The sequence below is a fragment of the Gobio gobio genome (genome assembly GCF_949357685.1).
Source record: "Gobio gobio genome assembly, chromosome: 16".
Taxonomy (NCBI): domain Eukaryota; kingdom Metazoa; phylum Chordata; class Actinopteri; order Cypriniformes; family Gobionidae; genus Gobio; species Gobio gobio.
This window is the reverse complement of record NC_137109.1, coordinates 21,650,969-21,671,834: the sequence shown is the minus strand read 5'-3', so window position 1 is coordinate 21,671,834 and position 20,866 is coordinate 21,650,969. Positions and strand designations below refer to the sequence as shown.

Below are 20,866 nucleotides of genomic sequence, written 5' to 3'. Positions count from 1 at the left end.
GCGGATCGATGGGCCCGCGCAGATTCTGCAAAATGAAGTCATCGGATGCGATGAAGATAGAAAAGTTATTCCGTTGCATCTTCAACGGTGGAAGAACTGTGAAGGAGAAGATTCTTATGCAATTGTCGCTCACCTGGCATTTATACTGCCCGCTAGCCTGTCAGTATTTGCATGTATTTGCATTTTACACTTTGCAAAAGAAGCTGCTGTCAGATCCAGTACAGTTGGGGTACACCCTTGTGGTTTCGTGTATACAGCCAATCCGTATATTTTGTGAAACGGTGATGTCATCACACCACGTCCTGCGCGGGGAAGACTAGTGGGATACAACTACGGGCACTGGGCATGCGCACATCAATACTGCGTTGTTTAATTACTGTATTTGCATTATAGTAAGGGTACGTTTAGGGTTGGGGTAGGTGTATGAGTTCATAAAACACATCTGGTAAGTAGCAAATTTATTTATTGTTATTTTATTGTGAGATTTTACCTCACCTCCGACTGTTGCCGTACCCCTTCTAGCCACAACTCTTCTTCTCCGTTTTTAGTGTATTTCTGTGGCAGAATTACAGTGCCACATACTGGCCTGGCATGTATAGCCTACTACATCGTTTTGAGCAGTTTTCATGCTCTCGTGTGTACGCAGATATTTCTTGAAACGAGAAAAAAAAAAGATTGGATAGGGAAAGTTCTGGCTTCGTGTGGACGGGGCCTTAAACTAGATGTGTCAAAGCAAATGTTTTTTTCTGGCTGTGTCTAAGTTTTTTGCGCCCTTCCTTCCTTAACGTCCCTCCTTCTTCTTTTAATGTCATTTTATGGCGGTTGGCAAACTAACTTTTGGTTCATTACCTCCACAAACTGGACTGGAGTGTGGAGCACTAACAAGCAGCTTAAAGGAATAAAAAAATCATTGAGTCTAATCCTATTTCTTTAATATATTTTATAATAGCACTATATATTTTATGTTGTTCTGCATGTTCTTTCAAAAGGCTTTGTATATTAAATGATTCAACGCACATGTTTCTTACTTCCTTAATTAGTTTTGACCTTTCTTTTCAATATTTTTTTACATTTTATTAAAACATGATCTATAGTGTCTGCCTGATCACAATAATTACATTTTTCCTATTTTAAACAGAATGATTTAGTCTAGTATGCCCTATTCGGAAGTGAGAAATAAATGTATCTTCTTTGCTATTCCTAAAAACACTTCTTCCATTTCCTACTCGCTGCTGGATTAACGGATTAGGAGTGAGGAAACGAGGAAGCATCAATTTGTGTATTGAGAAGCACCCATAGAACAGACTCACTCCCTCTGTCAAAATCGAGGGCTCAAGGGTCTGTCCAAATAAACTTCCCTCGTCCACTTGACAAAGCTTAATGCACTTCAAAATGGCGGTGGGGATGCTTAAGGAAGTTTGTCCGTCTAAAAGTGGAGTTAAACGCAGCCCCGATTTGCTTTTGCCAGGACTCACACTTGTAGGCCTATCTGTTATGTCAGCCATTAAGCGACTGAACGCCGGTAAGCGGGGGCAATGGTGCGATGATTTAAGATGATTAGTCGATGTCGTAAAAAATTGAGAATGACTTTTTAAGATAAAAAATCTGCAGGATTTGATGGTGTAAAAACCTAATATATGTCAACAGATCAAGGAAAATTTGATTTTTAGACTTTTTTTCCAAACTTAGTTTCCATCATTCAGGGAGGAAAAACAGATAATTTTGTCACGGTCCCCGTGACGAAGGGGCCCCAGCCAGCCGTCCATGCACTAAGGTTCTCTATGGTATAGCCCACTCATTAGACACAAGGAAAAAGGGGCCCAACCAGGAGCAGAAAAACTGGGGCAAAAAGTGGCCCTGGACTTTCTGGCACAAAGCGGCCCATCAAACACCTCACAATAAACCCACCAGCTCATTATAAACAGAGCCATTTTTAACACCACTTAATAACATAAAAATATAAATGGTATTTAAACAGAAAGCTATTTATTAACATTAATGAATGACTGGTGTACTTTATAATTCCTGGCGAAAATAGCAAATAGTAAATCATTTATATATATATATATATATATATATATATATATATATATATATATATATATATATATATATATATATATATATATATATATATATATATATATATATATATATATATATATATATATATATATATATATATATATATATATATATATATATATATATTATTATTATTATTATTATTATTATTATTATTTTACACATCTCTTTTCCATACAGGGAAGTTTAATATCACTAAAATTCAATACCTGGCATAAAATCAGTCCATGTAACATAATGCTCTGGTCTAGAAGACTTATGTAGTGCAGAATGTGGACTGTTTTATGGCGCTTTTTTAGTGGTTATAGTCAGGGGTGTAGTACAAAATCCTGGGCCCTATGCATAGGCAGTCCTGATGGGCCCCCATGTTCCATGTTAAAATATATTCCAGACTTTTCAAAGGGCCCTCTCCCTAGACGGGGCCCTGGGTAGTCAGGTCCACTTTTCCCCCCACTACCACGCCCATGCTTATAGTATTTGTCCGTTCAGGAGCTTGACATCTGTCCTTTTATGGAATAGAGCTCCAATTGTGGAAAAGTTCTTATGTTTTATGAAAAATACAACATATTAGAAGAATGATTTCTGAAGGATCACGTGACACTGAAGACTGAAGTAATGATGCTGAATTCAGCTTTGATCACAGGAATAAATGATATTTTGCAATATATTCACATGGAAAACAATTACAGTATTTGAGATTGTATTAATATTTATATATTTGTGTTTTTACTGTATTTTTTATCTGATAAATTCAGCCTTCTTTTAAAAACATTTTCAAAAGTCCTAATTATTTCAAACTTTTGATCGCCATGTGTAAAATAACTAATTTTTAAATTATATATTTTTATTTTAGCATACGACACTTTCCTAATGAGGGATATAGGCTACTTGAATACGAAAGTTGCCAGTTTTACCATGTTTTAGTGTAAGTTTGGGAATTATATTTTGATTTTCAAACGGTTGTGAAATTACTGAAGAAAGCATGGAAAGAGATACACAAACATTCACTATTATCTGATATGCTAACTGCTATGTTGAGGTTTCTTTGTGCATTGTATGATGAAAAACGTAAATGGCATTCAAATCTGAGGAATTCGAAAAGGTCAGAAGTAGTTTGTATACCTGGAAATGAATGTTGGACATATACATTTTTTTAACGTAAACAGTTGGCAGATGTTGCTGTATTATTGTCTCGTCATGTTCAGCTGCTTATCTTACCTCGTCTCGCATTCTTCAAGCATTAAAAATATAAGCCATGCAGGCAAATCATCTGGGCTGACGGAAGGATATAGGCTATATAAATTTACTATAATTCATTCTTCATATACACCGATCAGACCACCTTCCTAATATTGTGTTGGTCCCCCTTTTGCTGCCAAAACAGCCCTGACCCGTCAAGACCCCTGAAGTGCTATCTGGAACCAAGATGTTAGCAGCAGATCCTTTTAGCAGGGCTTGGCATTAAGCTTGTTCACGTGCTTGTCCTTCGGACAAGTAAATCTGTCATCCACTTGTCCGAGTAAAAAATGTGCTTGTCCGGAAATTATTTTTTGTGTGTGTGTGTGTGTGTGTTGTAAATAAAATTTCTTTAAAGGGCATTTATCCCCTTATTAAAAATAGGCTATGATTCCGATTTCCTTTTATATTCTTAAATTGGATCAATACAATTAAATTAGAAGACGACACTGGCTGTTACCAGTCAAATTAAATAATGTACACTGAAAAATTACAACTGCATTAAATAATGTTATGAGATTGTTTTAAATATTTTTTTGAATATACAAATAAGAAATGTTGGAAAGATGAAACTAAACCACCAGTAGGTGGCAGCAGGTGACCGTCTGAATGAGTGAGTCATTGAGTCGATTCGTTCAAACGCTGATTCATTCAAGAATGAGGCAGTCGTTTACGATTAGTTCATTGAATCTTTGATTCTATCGATTCATTCAAAATGCTGAATCATTCACTAACTCGCTGTTGCTGTGACACTCGTTCGCTGTGATTTTTGGGAGTTATTTTCGCTGCTGAAATAGAACAAAAACTCTCAATATTGCATCTAAAATGTAAGTGACTTAATGTTAATAATTGTTTATGGAACTGTAATATGAAATCAGTGTCATTTTCAGTCGTGATGTTATTCAGGAAAACAGCACTCTTGGTAATGTGATGTTGCAACTGTATCATGTTATAAATATAAATAAACTCCACATTTCTACATTTTTATGGCAGTGTGTTAACTGAGTTTCTCTGTGTGAGCGGTGTACATATGTTTTGATTTCTCCTCGAGAGGCTGCGCGAGCGTCAACAGTGCAACGTTAGTTACCGTCAGTTCATTATACATTATTATCATTCACTGTCAATCGCCACTTACAGTAATGAATGCAGAATCATTCTTGCATTTTGGTGATTCCCTAGTTATTTTTGTTAATGACGTTTTACTCAAGCTGCTTGTCCTTCGGGCAAGTAAAATTCTCTTTCGCTTGCCCCTTCAAAAAATCCACTTGTCCCGGACAAGCGTTAATGTCGAGCCCTGCTTTTCCAGAAACCAGTTTTTGCTTTGTGGCAGGGCGCACTATCCTATTGAAAGAAACCGCAGCCACCAGGGAATACCGTTTCCATGGAAAGGTGTACATGTTCTGCAACAGTGCTTAGGTAGGTGGAACGTGTCAAAGTAACATCCACATGGATGACAGGACCCAAGGTTTCCCATAAGAACATTGCCCAAAGCATCACACTGCCTCTGCCGGCTTGCCATCTTCCCATAGAAAACACTGGCACCCGACCATCCACGTGATGTAAAAGAAAACGTGATTCATCAGACCAGGCCACCTTCTTCCATTGCTCCATGGTCCAGAACTGATGCTTACTGTTGCCACTTTCGGTGGTGGACAGGGGTCAGCATTATCACCCTGACTTATCTGTGGCCATGCAGCCCCATACACAACAAACTGTGAGGCTCTGTGTATTCTGACACCTTTCTATCAGAACCAGCATTAACTTTGTTTGATCAGACCACACGGGCCAGCCTTCGCTCCCCACGTGCATCAATGAGCCTTGGCCGTCCATGACCCTGTCACCGGTTCCCCACTGTTCCTTCCTTTGACCATTTTTGATAGATACTGACCACTGCAGACCGGGAAAACACCACAAGGCTGCAGTTTTGGAGATCCCATTTTTCCAAAAATCCGAAATTTTCGCATGCTGCCTAATATATCCCACCCAACAGGTGCCATGATGAAGAGATAATCAGTGTTCACCTAATCACTTTACCTGTCAGTGGTCATAATGTATGTCTGATCGTTGTATATTTATTTATGTATCAACCGGCTGGCTCACATTGTCCAGTGGCTCACCGGGAAAACTCCCGGTGCTCCAGATGGCCAGTCCGCCCCTGGACCCAACCATAAAATCTATGTCCCTAGTCACAAGCCCACTATCCAATTTTGCTTGATTTAACTACATTTACTAGTTTCTACAAAAAAAAAAGGAAATCAGCATCAGCCGGGAACTGTTCTTGAAGCTCTTCCCTGTTCTAGAAGATCTTGAAGCTAGTCCCTGATCCGTGTGATGACACATTACAGCCTTATTTTTCTACCACGATGAAATAGTAAATACCGTGAAATGGCTACAGACCATAATTTAGACAGGAGATGACAGAAGGTTGGACACCCAGCCATTCACTCAGAAACCCCAAGTATTTTGACATCTTCACTGTGAGATGAATGAAACGCTGCGGAAGTTACCCACATTGCACTCTGTGAAGTAAAAGATGGATTTAAACTGTAAAGTGTACTGGGATTTACACGTTTTAGGGAATAAATGTCAGCAGTAACCTGTCACCCAATGAACTATTTCTATCTAAAGCAGAGCGAAAAGGGTAAAATTGTGCAGCATGTATTTTTAAATAAGTTGTTTTTTTACACATAGTTAGCTCTTTTTAAAAAAGCTGTGAAAAGACAGTCTCTTTGCTGTAGGAGCCACACAAACATAATGTCACCATGACAGGGTGTTTATTCAGAATTAAAAAATGCATCCCAGATCTCTCACTGGATCGCTGTCTAGAACATGCTTGAATACTTCATTTCAACACATATTCAGATAAATGTACCCAACAATTAACTCTGATGGAGATGTCGGTAGCATATTGAGATGGATCGTTGCGTGATGATGTGGGTCTACACTCAGGTGGATCAATGAACGGTCTGGGATTGAAAATGGAAGGTCTGGCGAGGTGCTCGGCTGTATCATAGCACTGTGCCCTTTCCGGATGGGGCCTCTGGCTCTTTTTTTAAATGAACTCCTTTTAACATGCCTCAGCAAATAGATTTAATTGATTTTCCCCTAGCACTGTGATTATATGGGTTTAGTGTAAATATTTTGCAACCAGTCCAAAATTCGATGCACTGTGCTTGTTGCACCGCTGCAGCTGTTTTTTTTTAAATGTCAGCTAAAGCAAATGACGGATGGGAGCAAAACATAGGGCACAAAAACATCACATTTTAATATTGCAGAATTAGTTACTTATCATAAGGAGTATTTGAATTACTATGTGCACTTTTTAGACTGATGTAGCTACTTATTTTACTTGTTTGTTATATGTTGGCTAAAAATAAGAATAAATGAGTGAAAAAAATTTACTAAATGAAGACTAATTTCTAATGAACTGGAAAATGAGCTAGAGAAAAAAGGAAATTAAACGAAAAAAGAACATAAACCATAATTCTTTGCTTGAATATGGGCCTTTTTTTATTTAAGAAATCCATATCTGTGTCTGGGATCTAATCAATAAAATGTGTTAAAAAGGATTGGAATGGAAAAGCTGCATTATAACTGGGCACAGGGCCAAGACAGGCTGCAGCAATTTTTCCATGTGGGTCTGAGGATCTTGATATCCTGCGCAATTAGGCAACAGACCATGATGAAGGCAGCTGACTGAGTGTCAGAACATCACCATGCTTATAATTCCGGTATATATAGACCAAAACCAGTGAGACATGAATTGACGTCGTAATAGCTGAAGAGAAACTAGGGTTTGCAAGACTTTTCTATGTGTTTAATAAAATTACGCATATTTTTATATTTATATATTTTATTATTTTGTATTTTTTTATACACCTCAGTCAAATTTCACATTAGATGTAGCAGATGTATTTTTTGTAGTGCATGTTGAAAAATTAATAGAGTTCCCTGAAATAATACCTTTGTGGAATTAATGGATTTAGCACGCTCAAGTTTTGACAAAATGTTCTTCCCTTCTTGAGATCCAAATAATCCCCCTGCCACAGTTCACATGATTTACCTGGCCATAAACTATCTCTCTGTCGGACAAGGAACCTCTATAGCTTCTCTTCTCTCTATGAATAACCGTTTCTCCACACATTTGGCCCCAAGCATGTCTTTGACAAAGACACACACCATGTGGAGTTTTACCTGAATAACTTTTCCACATTTTTGTGCCAGTTTGTTTAAGGTTTCTGAGTCACAAAGGAACAACAAAATGCTTTAAATGAACCAGCATCTTTTATTAGTGCCATATGATGAACCAAAGAATGTTCCATAATGAGATTCCCAGCCTTCCTTTAGAAATATCAAGGGCTTTCTTACCAGGGGCTGGAGCGGGACACCTCAAACAACTCTCCTTCCCCATTCCCACATTATCAGCCCTCATACTCATGATCATAACCACCGGGATTCCTCATAAACACGCCGTATTATACATAAAGGAGATCAGCTTTGAACAATGTTGACTCTCGAGTCAGTATCTGAAGATTGGTTAGTTGAAACAGCTTATGCCCCAATAGCAATTTCTGGTGCTATAAGCTTTGGGAAGAGTATTGTTTACTTCCACCCAAAGGCATTACCATTCCATTATTGATTCAAAATAGCCTATGTCTTCTCTTCAGTCAAGTTGAACAGGATGATATTAAATCCCTGTTTTCCTCAAGGGGATCTCCAAATGAGGAACTATAAAAGAAAGAAGAAAAAGCTTCATTTCTCTCCTCTCCACATTTCATCAGGAATTGATTTTTGAGTGCTAGAAGGTAATTTGGGCTTTAGAAACTTGTTGGAATTTAGTCTTTGAATTCGCCCCCCCACAAAAATATGATTTTACACGGAAACTCTCAATGAACAGCACAGTTTCATATTGACTCTGTGTGACGCTATGTACATATGTACAGATACATTTTCCACTGGCCTTTGTGTTTGACTAACCACATTCATTTCTACAAAAGTGCCTTGCAAATTCAGATTCTGTCGGTTTTACTGGCGGTTCCACAGAAACAGAGAAAACACGATGTGTTAGAGAAATTAGGCCAGTATGGCCGGTTTCTTCAGCTCTGGAGCTGAATATGTTCCAGTCTGTCCAAAATAGTGGGCCTGTCAGAATCGATGTCCCAAAAGTCTTTAGTCTGTTTACTCATCAGAGCTGAGCAAGATGGTAAGCAACATACAAATCCAGACAGGTAGCGCCGTGGCGGCAAACGCTCGAGCGGAGTTCTGATGTGTGTCGAAGGACGCGGTGGAGTCAGACCAAAGTCTCACCTTTGCAGAGTCCTGAAGAACAAGAGCAAAAAGAGAAAGCATTATCAATCTAGTTTATAATGGGATTTGTAATCTAGACTACATTTGCATTTCTCAACGAAAATGTTAATGGCTTCATTTAAGTTCATATTCGCATCAGATTCAGAAATTAACTTTTCCATTAAGTTGCACTATTTGCCCTATGGAATTGATTTCCACTGACATGGCATTTAGGTTTATTTGCACAGACTGTTTAATGATGCTCAAAAGTGGCATATATGTATTTACACAACAATTGCATAAAAGAAATAGCCTACATAAAATACATAATTTATGACTACAGTTATAAAATTATATAAAAAAAAAGGAAAAGAAAAAGAAAAACTACACAGAATGTTTTAAGAATATCAATATAGTACTGGATCCATGGTTCTTGGATATGTACCATGGTAAAACATGTTATATTAGGACATACAATGTAAATACCCTAATATGTAAATATGGTAATCATGCGTATGTACCAAAGTATGACCATGATAGTATCACTGTAATATGGTACCAAAATAGTTTAGGAATGCACAATTTGGGGGAAGGATGGGGGGGGGGGGGGGTGGATGGTTTATGGAATATGGAATAATATTTATGGGTGGCACGGTACATGGAAAAAAACCGAACCATTCGGTTTGCTTGTCTCGGTTCGGAGTGTGTGCGTTGCACGGTTCGACGCATGCGCAATGTATCCTCGTGCCTGTATGTTACCTCAGACAGTGGATGTCCTTTTCGCACAAAATAAGAGGTGTGTGTGTGTGTGTGTGTGTGTGTGTGTGTGTGTGTGTGTGTGTGTGTGTGTGTGTGTGTGTGTGTGTGTGTGTGTGTGTGTGTGTGTGTGTGTGTGTGTGTGTGTGGACTGGTAATCATCACGTTATGGGGACAAAATGTCCCCACAAAGATAGCAATATCCGAAATCCTCATCCTTGTGGGGACATTTTTAGGTCCCCATGAGGAAAACATCTTATAAATCAGACTAAGTGATGTTTTTTGAAAATGTAAAATTGCAGAATGTCTCCTGTGAGGGTTAGGTTTAGGGGCAGGGGCAGTGTAGGGGGATAGAATATACGGTATGTACGGTATAAAAACCATTACGCCTATGGAAAGTCCCCATAAAAGATGAAAACACTACGTGTGTGTGTGTGTGTGTGTGTGTGTGTGTGTGTGTGTGTGTGTGTGTGTGTGTGTGTGTGTGTGTGTGTGTGTGTGTGGACATACAGTAAAGTAAAAGTGGAGTGCTGCAGGTCATGTCCCGTGTAGAAATGCAAGTGGGAGAGATAAGGAAGGCTGCCCGGAGTTGTTGGAGAATGCGCCAGCGTCGTATTGCAGGCAGGGCAGATGGAGAGCAGGAGCCGCGTGCCCGTTGCGCATACACACACTGGCAGAGTTTGTCTCGCACAGCTGAACCACGGCTCGTGTATTGCAAATACAGACAAATATTGTCCATTCTGGGCAAACTCTATTTTGGTCAAATGTGGATTATATCACTACACTGGCAAGAATATGGTTACATGTAAAGATGCCGTACCAAGTATGACGACGCTACATTCAACTGCTTTTGAAATACAGTGTTTTTTTCACTTCCTGAAAAGTAACCGTTTTGGACATACGTGAGTTTCATCGGGCAGCGACGATATGCTGAAGTAAATTTCTGGAGTGTTAACAATTAAAAACAACAATAACAAGAACCGTACAGAACCGAAAACCGTGACCCTAAAACCGTGATACGAACCGAATTGTGGGTCTCGTGAACTGTGCCACCCCTAATATATATATATATATATATATATATATATATATATATATATATATATATATATATATATATATATATATATATATATATATATATATATATATATATATATATATATATATATATATATATATATATATATATATATATATATATATATATATATATATATATATATATATATATATATATATATATATATATTTATAGTATAGACTTATACAGTGCCCTGCACTTATATTTGCACTCTTGGTAAATATGAGCAAAGGGGGCTGTGAAAATAAATATGTATTGTTTATCTTTTTGATCTTTCACTCAAAAAATTATTTGTTGGCCACAATTATTGGCACCCATAGAAATTCTTATGAGTCAAATATCTCTGAAGTTTATTCCAAATCATAATAAAAAAAAACTAGATGTGTTTGGTGCAAACAGGGATAAAAAAGTCCCCCATGCCACGGTTAAATACCGCTGGATCTTTAATGTTGTGGGCCTATTTTTTGCTGGAGGTCCTGGACATCTTGTTCAGATACATGGTATCATGGATTCTAGCAAATACCAACAGATAAAAAATCATAACCTGACGGCTTCTGCTAAATGGTTGTTCCATCAGGACAATTATCCAAAACAAACATCAATATCAACACAAAAATTTGTCACTGAGCACAAAATGAAGCTTCTGCCATGACCGTCCCAGTCCCCTGACCAGAACCCAACAGAAAATGAGTGACTGATCTGAAGAGAAGAAGCACCAACATGGATCTGGGAATCTGAAGGATCTGGAGAGATTCTGTATGGAGGAAGGGTCTCTGATCTCTTGTCAGGTGTTCTCCAAACTCACCAGGCATTACAGAAGAAGACCCAGAGTTGTTTTCTTTAATGTTAATACTAGCATAGTGTTGTTTTTGGTTGCGCGCCTGAATGGTCAAATACACAGAAATATGTCAAAATGTCCACCTGGGTGAGTATTCATGCAAACACAGTCGATGTAAGCACTTTGTTCTTTTCTCTCGCTCTCTCTCCCTCTCTCTCTCACACACACACACACACACACACACACACACTGAAGAGGATTTATGCTCCTCATTTGGTAACTCAACCTCACAGTGAAAACCCTGCACAATTAATTCCATAATGCTTGTTATTTATTGTTTGTTGAATATTTGTTTGTTTGTAGTTAACTATGGATCTAATAAAGTTACTATTATTTCAATGTTATGGGGGGGGGGGGGTGATAATTTTTTTAATAATATTATATAACTTTTCGCTGTGGCTCTTTTGGAAAAATGCCTTGACCAAAAATGGAAGAAAATAAAGGTTCACGATCCCTGCTGTAAAGGAGTCCCCATTTGTCATTTCATAATGGCTTAGATCTCTAGAGAAATCAGCCCAATTCTGCAATCTCTCAGCATCACATATGAGATGCCTCTTCATTGTGTGAAGCCAGTTCCTTTGGAGCCACATGACAATCGAGGTAGTTATGAACCCATAGCCAAACTGCTCCCCATCTCTAAGTCTCACCTGTGTGGGTTTAGCTGGGCTCAGAGCGTTCGGTTCGGTCTCCATGGTGACAAACACAGGAGTCGTCCGCCGTGGCCCTCTGTCCGTCACAGGGCTTAACCGCAGCAGTTGGGTGGGAGTGGGCGTGTAGTCCATTCCATTCCCAAACGTCAGGAGAGCGTTCCCTATTCATGTAACAGACAAGATCTGAGTGAAACAGACATCATTTCAATTCGCAACTGCTTCTGTTATCAGACGCCTATTTGAATTCTGGACTGAGAAGAGCTTGGCACTTTCGGGCGCTCTGTATTCTGCTCAGGCCACACGGCTGCACCTGCCTCTCCACATCCTCTCATTAACTCACAGATGAGTGGCTTGACCAAACATCACTCTCATCCGCTCACATCGCTCACTCCAAGAGCTGCCATTTGGCTGTCTGAGGAGTTGCTTCATGTAAGAGATCTCTGTTTGAACAGGACTGAGCAGAATATTGCGGCGGACTCGACTGTTTTGATGAATCGCTTAATATAATTCATAAGGACCTTCAGAAATGCAGGAACGGGACTGGAGAAGTGTGACTGAGAGGGGGCTGGATATCAATCAGAGATTCATTAATGCTTGCGGCTCGTGACATACATCAGTGCAAGCTATGCACTTCAGATAGCTCTTCACATTTTAAATGTCTCTGGCCTACTCATCATCAGATGCAACAGAACATCTAAATACTGCATATTTATGGGTATTTTTGAAGACAAACTATCACACATTTCACTAGTTGAATTTCAAATGTTTGGGGTCAGTAAGACTTTAGCTTCTTTTGAGCATCAAACCAGCATATCAGAATGATTTCTGAAGGATCATGTGACACTGAAGACTGATGAAAATTCAGATTTGTCATTACAGGGATAAATTACATGTTAAAATATATTCCAAATAGAAAAAAGTTATTAAATTGTACTATTATTTCATAATATTATTGTTTTTACTGTATTTTCAAATGTTTTAATGTTCAAAAACATTACCGACCCCAAACAATATATAGGCCTACTATTATTTCTCTTTATTTTCTTAACACATATATATCTCATATATCTCTTCATTGACACCATTGGTAAACAAGTACACAACATTTGAGAAAAAAAAAAAAAAACAGTTTGTGGTTGTATAGGACTGTATTTTATATATATATTTTCTCATATAAATAAATGTATACAATAAATGTTGATATAGGAGTCACTCTTTCTCTCAATTATAGTAGTTTTAAAAATGCAATTAATATTATAATGATGGATTTTTATATCTTAAGAATGAAAGGTGTTTCAAAAAAGAAACTAAGATGAAAACATGTGACCTTCACACAAAGAAGAGAAAATAAGTTAATAGAAAAGTTCATAGATTTCAAGAACATTACATTGGTATTAAAGGGATAGTTCCCCCAAAAATTTAAATTCTGTCATCATTTACTCACCCTCAAGTTGTTCCAAACCTGTATACATATCTTTGTTCTGCTAAACACAAAGGAAGTTATTCGGAAGAATGTTTGTAACCAAGCAGATCTCGGCAGCCGTTGACTATAGTATTTTTCCCCCCACTATGGTAGTCAATGGCTGAATGACTAAATGATGACAGAATTTTCATTTTTGGGGGAACTATCCCTTTAAGGGTGGGGTGAAGGCAAACCTTTTTTAATCTTTACAATTCTTAACATAGTCCTACATGGATAAACCTTGTTACTGACTAAATTCCAACACAAACCATACCCAGACAATCTGAAAAAAATGACACTTCAAATGTTTTTAAAAAATGTCCTGGTTCTACTTAAATGGAGAATCAGGACGCAAGCAATGAGAGACTGATGAGGGGATTTCTGAAATGTTCTGTCATTTGAGAGAGGCAGGCTGACAATTTGGTTTTCTGTGCAGTGGGGCTGAACACTAGGTTGATGTGACATACAGTATAACACAGAATGTGTGAATAATGGTGCAGTGAATAGCAAGAGACTTGATACTTTCTGTGCTGCTGTGAAGGACATTCAACTTTAATAAAAACTTCTACTTTAAAGAATTAAAAAGTTTATGGGCAGCTTAAAGTAATTTAAATGCATTTCCCCTCCTTCTGAAAAACGGCAGTGGCCTTCATTTGAAAATCTGCATGTGTTGTTTTAATGCATACAGTGTTTAAAATGCATTTCTGAATTTAAAGTTCAGAAACTTTTGACTGTGATAAATCTGTTGCACCACAGTATGTATTAAAACAGAGGCTGTGATCCTGCCCTGACATTACAATGTTGACTAACAATAACAATAGAGTTCAGATATCAGATGTTCATGACGGCTGACAGATGATTTACAGGAGCAGCATTGACTCACTTAGACAGACGTTGTCTGTGAAATAGTTCAGGAACTCAGTGCACTGATCTCTCAGATTCCCGCTGGCTGAACACGAGCACCAGGGAGACACGTTGGATGTGGAGTTGTCCACGTAGTTTGGGGTGATTGAGCTGCCTGCAATACCAAAAAAAAAGTCTGTATGAGCATGGGGACTTGTGATTTCCATCAACATGATACAAAAACAAAATAGCATATATATATATATATATATATATATATATATATATATATATGTATATATATACATACAGTATATCCATTTACATAAACGTAATGATTTTTATAGGGTACAACAGGGCTAAAGGCACACCTTAAGGAAAATGTGCTTTTCATTAGTCCCGTATGATAGCAGATAACATATACCGAATGTTTGTTTTAAACATTTATGGAGCAACAGATTTTGTGAAAATAAATAATAAAAATTGTTAATTTTGTAAAAAATCGTATAAATGTATGAGGTGGTAAGGGGGTGGTTTACTCCACACACACACAGGGTAAAACCAGCATGGGACAAAAGACACACAGTAATGAAACAAATACTTTAGCTTAAGTTTTTATTCATGTCTAAGTTAATACTTGTTCAAAACAATCACTTGAGCAAAGTTTGTACTATTTTCTGTTCATTTTGATAAATAAAATAATAAATTTTTATTCAATAAATATACTGTCATTAAAATGTTGATATTAAAATATAAAAAAAATATTTTTAAATACAGAAACAAAATTATTTTAAAGAGTAAAGATTCTAAAAGCTGAATGAGATCCTATAATAACAATATAGAATTAGAGTAGTACCACACTTTTAAAATTTATTTTATTATATGATATGTGTGATTAATATCCTATTTTTAAATATGAGTGTTTCATTATGGTGATTATCTCTAAGGTGGAAACCCAACTTAAAGCTGCTGTCCGTAACTTTTTTTGTGTTCAATATTTACAAAAATGATATAATGAGAATGTACAACATGAATCCATTTTCCAAACCGTGTTTTTATCTTACCCTGAATCATAATGGTACACTTATAATAAGTGTTTATATTGGGACTATTTCAGTCTGGTCTGGTACACTGCAAACAATGCTTTTCTTACCTAGTATTTTTGTCTTGTTTTCAGTCCAAATATCTAAAAAATCTTACATTAAGAAGCATTTACTAGACAAACTAAAGTTTTGTCTTGTTTTGGGGGAAAATAAGAAAATAGTAGTCAATATCCAGTTATTTTGCTTAAAATAAGCAAAATAATCTGCCAATGGGGTAAGCAAAATAATCTTAAATCAAACAAAAAACAAGATTATTTTGCTTACCCCATTGGCAGATTATTTTGCTTATTTTAAGCAAAGTTATTTTCCCCCAAAACAAGACAAAAACTTTAGCTTGTCTAGTAAATGCTTCTTAATGTAAGATTTTGTAGACATTTGGACTGAAAACAAGACAAAAATACTAAGTAAGAAAAGCATTTTTTTGCAGTAACCGCTGTGGAGGAGCACAGTCCCTGCGTGACTTGTCATAGACATAATCAGAGAGAAGTAGCTCTGGCTGAAAAAAGTTACAGACTGCAGCTTTAATATATGATATTTATCATCTGAATATAACCATGTCATGTCAAAAGATGGAAAAGTCAGCCGGCTGTTTATTATCATGTTAATTATTGTGTCTTTCGCAAAGGGGTTTTTAAAAGGAGTGCCTTTTACCCCAAATACCATACTTTTACATATTCTTCTGCTATTGAAAAAATGTTGCTTTAATTACTTTGAACAAAACTGAAAATCATTAGGAAGATATTTGTCTCAAAATATAAACATTAATTTTATTGATTCTCATTTGCTACTTAAATATACAACATTTTTAAAAAAACGTGCAGAATCAACTTTGCATTTCTACCCACAAAGATCAGACATATTTCCATGTGCATCTTAAAAAGCGGATGTTTTGGAAAGTGATGCAGCAAGTTTTTGTGCCATCTGTGGTTTAGAGGAAAATAAAATCAAAGGCGCCTTTCCCCCCGCAGTTGTACCCTACTGTACAAACTGTACATTCATTTAGTATGATTTATTAGCTGTGTTCCTCATGGGGACCCAAAAATGTCCCCACAAGATCAAAGATTTCTGGTAGTGCTATCCTTGTGGGATGCCTGACACACGTTTGTTTCACTACAGTATATTAGTGAGGACATTGCACAGACTTCCATTGATTTATCTCAGCTTAATTATATTTAAGGGCAGGATCCAGGGTTTCCCAGCAGAACATTGCCTAGGGCATCACACTCCCTCCACTTGCTTGTCAGTATCCCACAGTGCATCCTGGTGCCATCACTTCCCCAGGTAAACAGAGCACTGCCGTCAATGTGAAATAAAAGGAAATGGGACTCATCAGGCCAGGTCCAGTTCTGACACTTGTGTGCCCATTAGTAGGCACTTTCTAAGGTGGACAGGGGTCATAATAGGCACTCTACGATCTGTATTACGACCCCTGTCTACCTTAGAAAGTGGACAGAGTCAGCCTCATACACAGCACAGCCACAGTAGACCTTCTGTTGGCTCGGATCAGACTGGATAGCCTTCTTTGACCTCCTGCATCAATGAGCCTTGGGTGTCAAACACCCTGTCACCGGTTTTTGGTTTGTCCCTCCTCGGACCATAACAGTTTGGCCCTTGTCAAAGTCGCTCAGATCTTTATTCCTGCATTTCTTCTGCATCCAACATATTGATAACAAGAACTGATTGTTTGCTTGCCATCCAATTTACCCAGACCTTCATATGTAGCCTTGTTAGGAGATGTATATACATCAGTGTATGTATATGAAAAAAAAATCTGTATATATATTATATAAAATAATGTGTATTATATTATTTTTCTAATACATATTAACCCATTTAATCCCAAATATTCCCAAGAGATCACATATGTGCATTTGTATGTCAATTAAGTAAAATAAAAATATTGAAAAGTCCATGAAAAAATTGGTTTTATGTCTGGTCACAAATGTAACCGGCAGTAGAACACAGGGAGTCTAAGTCTATGGTGTTAATGCATTTACAAACTGACAAACCTCCAGCAATTAGTTTAAAGACTGGGTTAAATAGTTGAAATAATAAAATAAGTGTTTTATTCCATTAACAAAGAAGTAAACATTGTCTGGCTCAGTTTAAAAAAAAACAAAATAGCATTCCTATGCAGGATAAATTATAGGAAATTGGAAGATAATTATTATAAATAACTTCATAACTTCACAATAATTTGAAATAAATAAATAACTCAATAAACAAGTAAAATACAGATAGACACACAGTTGCCACTTATGCAAATTTGTGCCATTTGTGAAATTGCCTCACTCTTAAATATTCCACTGTCAGCTGTTAGTTTTATTATAACAAAATGGAAGCAATTGGGAACATCAGCAATTCAGCCACGAAGTGGTAGGCCATTTAAAATCACAGAGCGGGGTCAGCGCATGCTGAGGCGCACAGTGCACAGAAGTCGGAAACTTTCTGCAGAGTCAATAGCTCCAACCTCCAAACTTCGTGTGGCCTTCAGATTAGCTCAAGAACAGTGCGTAGAGAGCGTCATGGAATGGGTTTCCATGGCTGAGCAGCTGCATCCAAGCCTTACATCACCAAGTGCAATGCAAAGCGTTGGATGCAGTGGGGTAAAGCACGCCGCCATTGGACTCTAGAGCAGTGGAGACGTGTTCTCTGGAGTGACCAATCACGCTTCTCTGTCTGGCAATCCGATGGACAAGTCTGGGTTTGGAGGTTGCCAGGAGAACTTGCCTCACTGCATTGTGCCAATTGTAAAGTTTGGTGGAGGGGGGATTATGGTCTAGGGTTGTTTTTCAGGGGTTGGGCTTGGCCCCTTAGTTCCAGTGAAAGGAAATGTTAATGCTTCAGCATACCAAGACATTTTGGACAATTCATTCTTCCAACTTTGTGGGAACACTTTGGAGATGACCCCTTTCTGTTCAAATATGACTGCGCACCAGTGCACAAAGCAAGGTCCATAAAGATATGAATGAGCGAGTTTGGTGTGGAGGAACTTGACTGGCCTGCACAGAGTCCTGACCTCAACCTGATAGAACACCTTTGGGATGAATTAGAGCGGACACTGTGAGCCAGGCCTTCTCGTCCAACATCAGTGCCTGACCTCACAAATGCGCTTCTAGAAAAAATGGTCAAAAATTCCCATAAACACACACCTAAACCTTGTGGAAAGCCTTCCCAGAAGAGTTGAAGCTGTTATAGCTGCAAAGGGTGGGCCAACTCCATATTAAACCTTACAGATTAAGAATAGGATGTCATTAAAGTTCATGTGCATGTAAAGGCAGACCTCCCAAAACTTTTGGCAATATAGTGTAGATAGATAGAACTATTGACAGACTGACAGACAGGCCCGGGATCGCCAAGGTCAAGTAAAGGCAAAACTTTACTTAATAGGTATTATATGCATTTCAAAATCAAATTTCCTGTCAAAAGTATGTTTGTCAAATAAAACATTTCTGTTTAAAAGAGACATTTATTCAAAGGGGATTATGTTTGCTCAATATGTATCAAATGAGCGTGAAGCAGAACTAAACAAACAAAATGGGTTTACGTAACAAAAAACCTCGTAAAAAATATTGCTTTCAATATGTTTTATTGGGAAATGAAATCAATCTCTCCATGACTTTGAAAGTGCCTGGGTAGTTTTATAGTCTCTCACCACAGACTCACAGCTGTCTTTATTTGAGCAAGGGAATAACAAAGGTATTACTCTCTAAATTAATTACATCAGCCTTGCTCTGTTTTAATGGACATGAGAAAGAAACATGATCATCCTTTACTATACTTGTTTGCAGAACAATTATCTAACACATGTTTAAACTACTTACCTATCAGTCCAGTATAAGCAATAAGACATGCTGCATAGTTTCCCTGCTTGCAGCCGGTGGCAGACTGCTCTTCTGGCTGGCAGTCGTACTGAAACTGGGCCAAACGAGACCTGAAGAACAAGAACAACTGTTATATGTATGGACAGCAGCCAAGTAGACAGAAGCGTCCTAATAAGTGTGTCAGACATACTCATAGAGAGGATCACCGACATGGTCTCAATCTGCTTCTCAACTGGTTTCACTTCACAATACATTTTTAGATTCAATTATTTTCCCCTCACTTTATGTTTTGATTGTTAAATCATTCACAATTTTACAGTTAGCATTGTTTTCCCTTTTTTCAATGACACTGCCAGAAAAGACCTGCGACCAACCAACTGGTTTAAATGCCAACATTGTGACAATGAATTTGATAAATAGTCATCATCATAATCATAGCGTGCTGTTTTTCTTGACATCATTCACTAAGGCATCTGAGTCAGTTAATCAGTTATTGGAAGAATAAAATGCTACCTCAAATATTATTTTTCAAAGCTGAACTGTTTATTTCCTGTCTTCTCCCTCCATTGATGGAAATTTCCAGCTTTCCGTGTTTTCACTGTTATATGCTAGGGGGCGTTATGACACATTTTCTGAAAGAGTATTGAATCTCCTGATCAAAAGACGTAAAGAAGAAGCATCAATCGATAACATATTTAAACAGATGCATATGTATAATCAACATTAAACAGCATATAAATATAAAACTGCTTAAGGTTACTGAATGAAGTGCCGACCAAGGACGAGCTACAGGACTGTAAAGCTTCGGGGGTGTTGATGGACTCAATCTACTCCATCTATGTTTTGATCATTGTTCTAAATGTATTCTTTGACAAAAACTTCCATCCATCCATTATAGACGTTCTGAATCAAATCGATGGGTTTTTGTAAGAAGAAATATCCATATTTAAAACTTTATAAAGTAAAATATCTAGTTTACGCCAGACCGCCTTCCGTATTCAACTAAGAAAGGGTAACGCCTCTCGCAGTTCAAAACACTTACGCTACATTCAACGACATACATCGCTAGCTAGTTACGCTTTTTCCGTAAGTTGAATACAGAAAGCGGTCTGGCGGAAGCAAGATATTTTACTTTATAAAGTTTTAAATATGGATATTTTTCTATATGGATTTTTTTTTTGCTTTAAACTTTAAATGCACTGCCATTATAAAGCTTGGAAGCATCAGGATATGTATTAATATAACTCTGATTTTGTTAATCAGAAAAAAGAAGGTCATATACACCAAAGATGGCTTGAGGGTGAGTAAATCATGGGGTAATTTCATTTTAAAGTGAACTAATCCTTTAAGCTAGAATAAAACTAGTTTAAAAGCAAGGCTCTGTTCTTTTGCTATATTACATGTTCAGATATTATAACAAAATATTCTGGGGGTGATCAAAAATGCTGGTGGTGGCTGACAACTTAAAAAAACCCACACAAAACAAACGCTGGTGTGGAAAAAGTTAATGCCAATTAATCATCAACTGATACTTTTCTCTCTGTTATTTATAATAATAGACTGAACAGCAATGCATGTGACACTGCTGTACACTATCTGAGGATCAATATACCAATAAAGTCTTGATGAAGGCCCTCAATGAGCAATTGAGTCTGACTTCATCTAACTTGCACTGCTATTTATTTAATGTGAAATTGTG

General features: G+C 37.4%; 1 protein-coding gene across 1 annotated transcript in view; it reads right to left on the bottom strand.

Annotated features, from left to right (window-relative positions):
- Window positions 1-7,589: 7,589 nt before the first annotated feature.
- Window positions 7,590-20,866, bottom strand: part of gfra4b (GDNF family receptor alpha 4b) — a 136,846-nt gene continuing 123,569 nt past the window's right edge. Inside the window, exons 5-8 of the mRNA XM_079839837.1 lie at window positions 19,168-19,277; window positions 14,281-14,415; window positions 11,933-12,096; window positions 7,590-8,640 (exon numbers count right to left, since the gene is read on the bottom strand). Of these exons, the coding sequence (XP_079695963.1) occupies window positions 8,500-8,640; window positions 11,933-12,096; window positions 14,281-14,415; window positions 19,168-19,277 (550 nt within the window). The 3' untranslated portion in view covers window positions 7,590-8,499. The remainder of the gene's footprint in view (window positions 8,641-11,932; window positions 12,097-14,280; window positions 14,416-19,167; window positions 19,278-20,866) is intronic.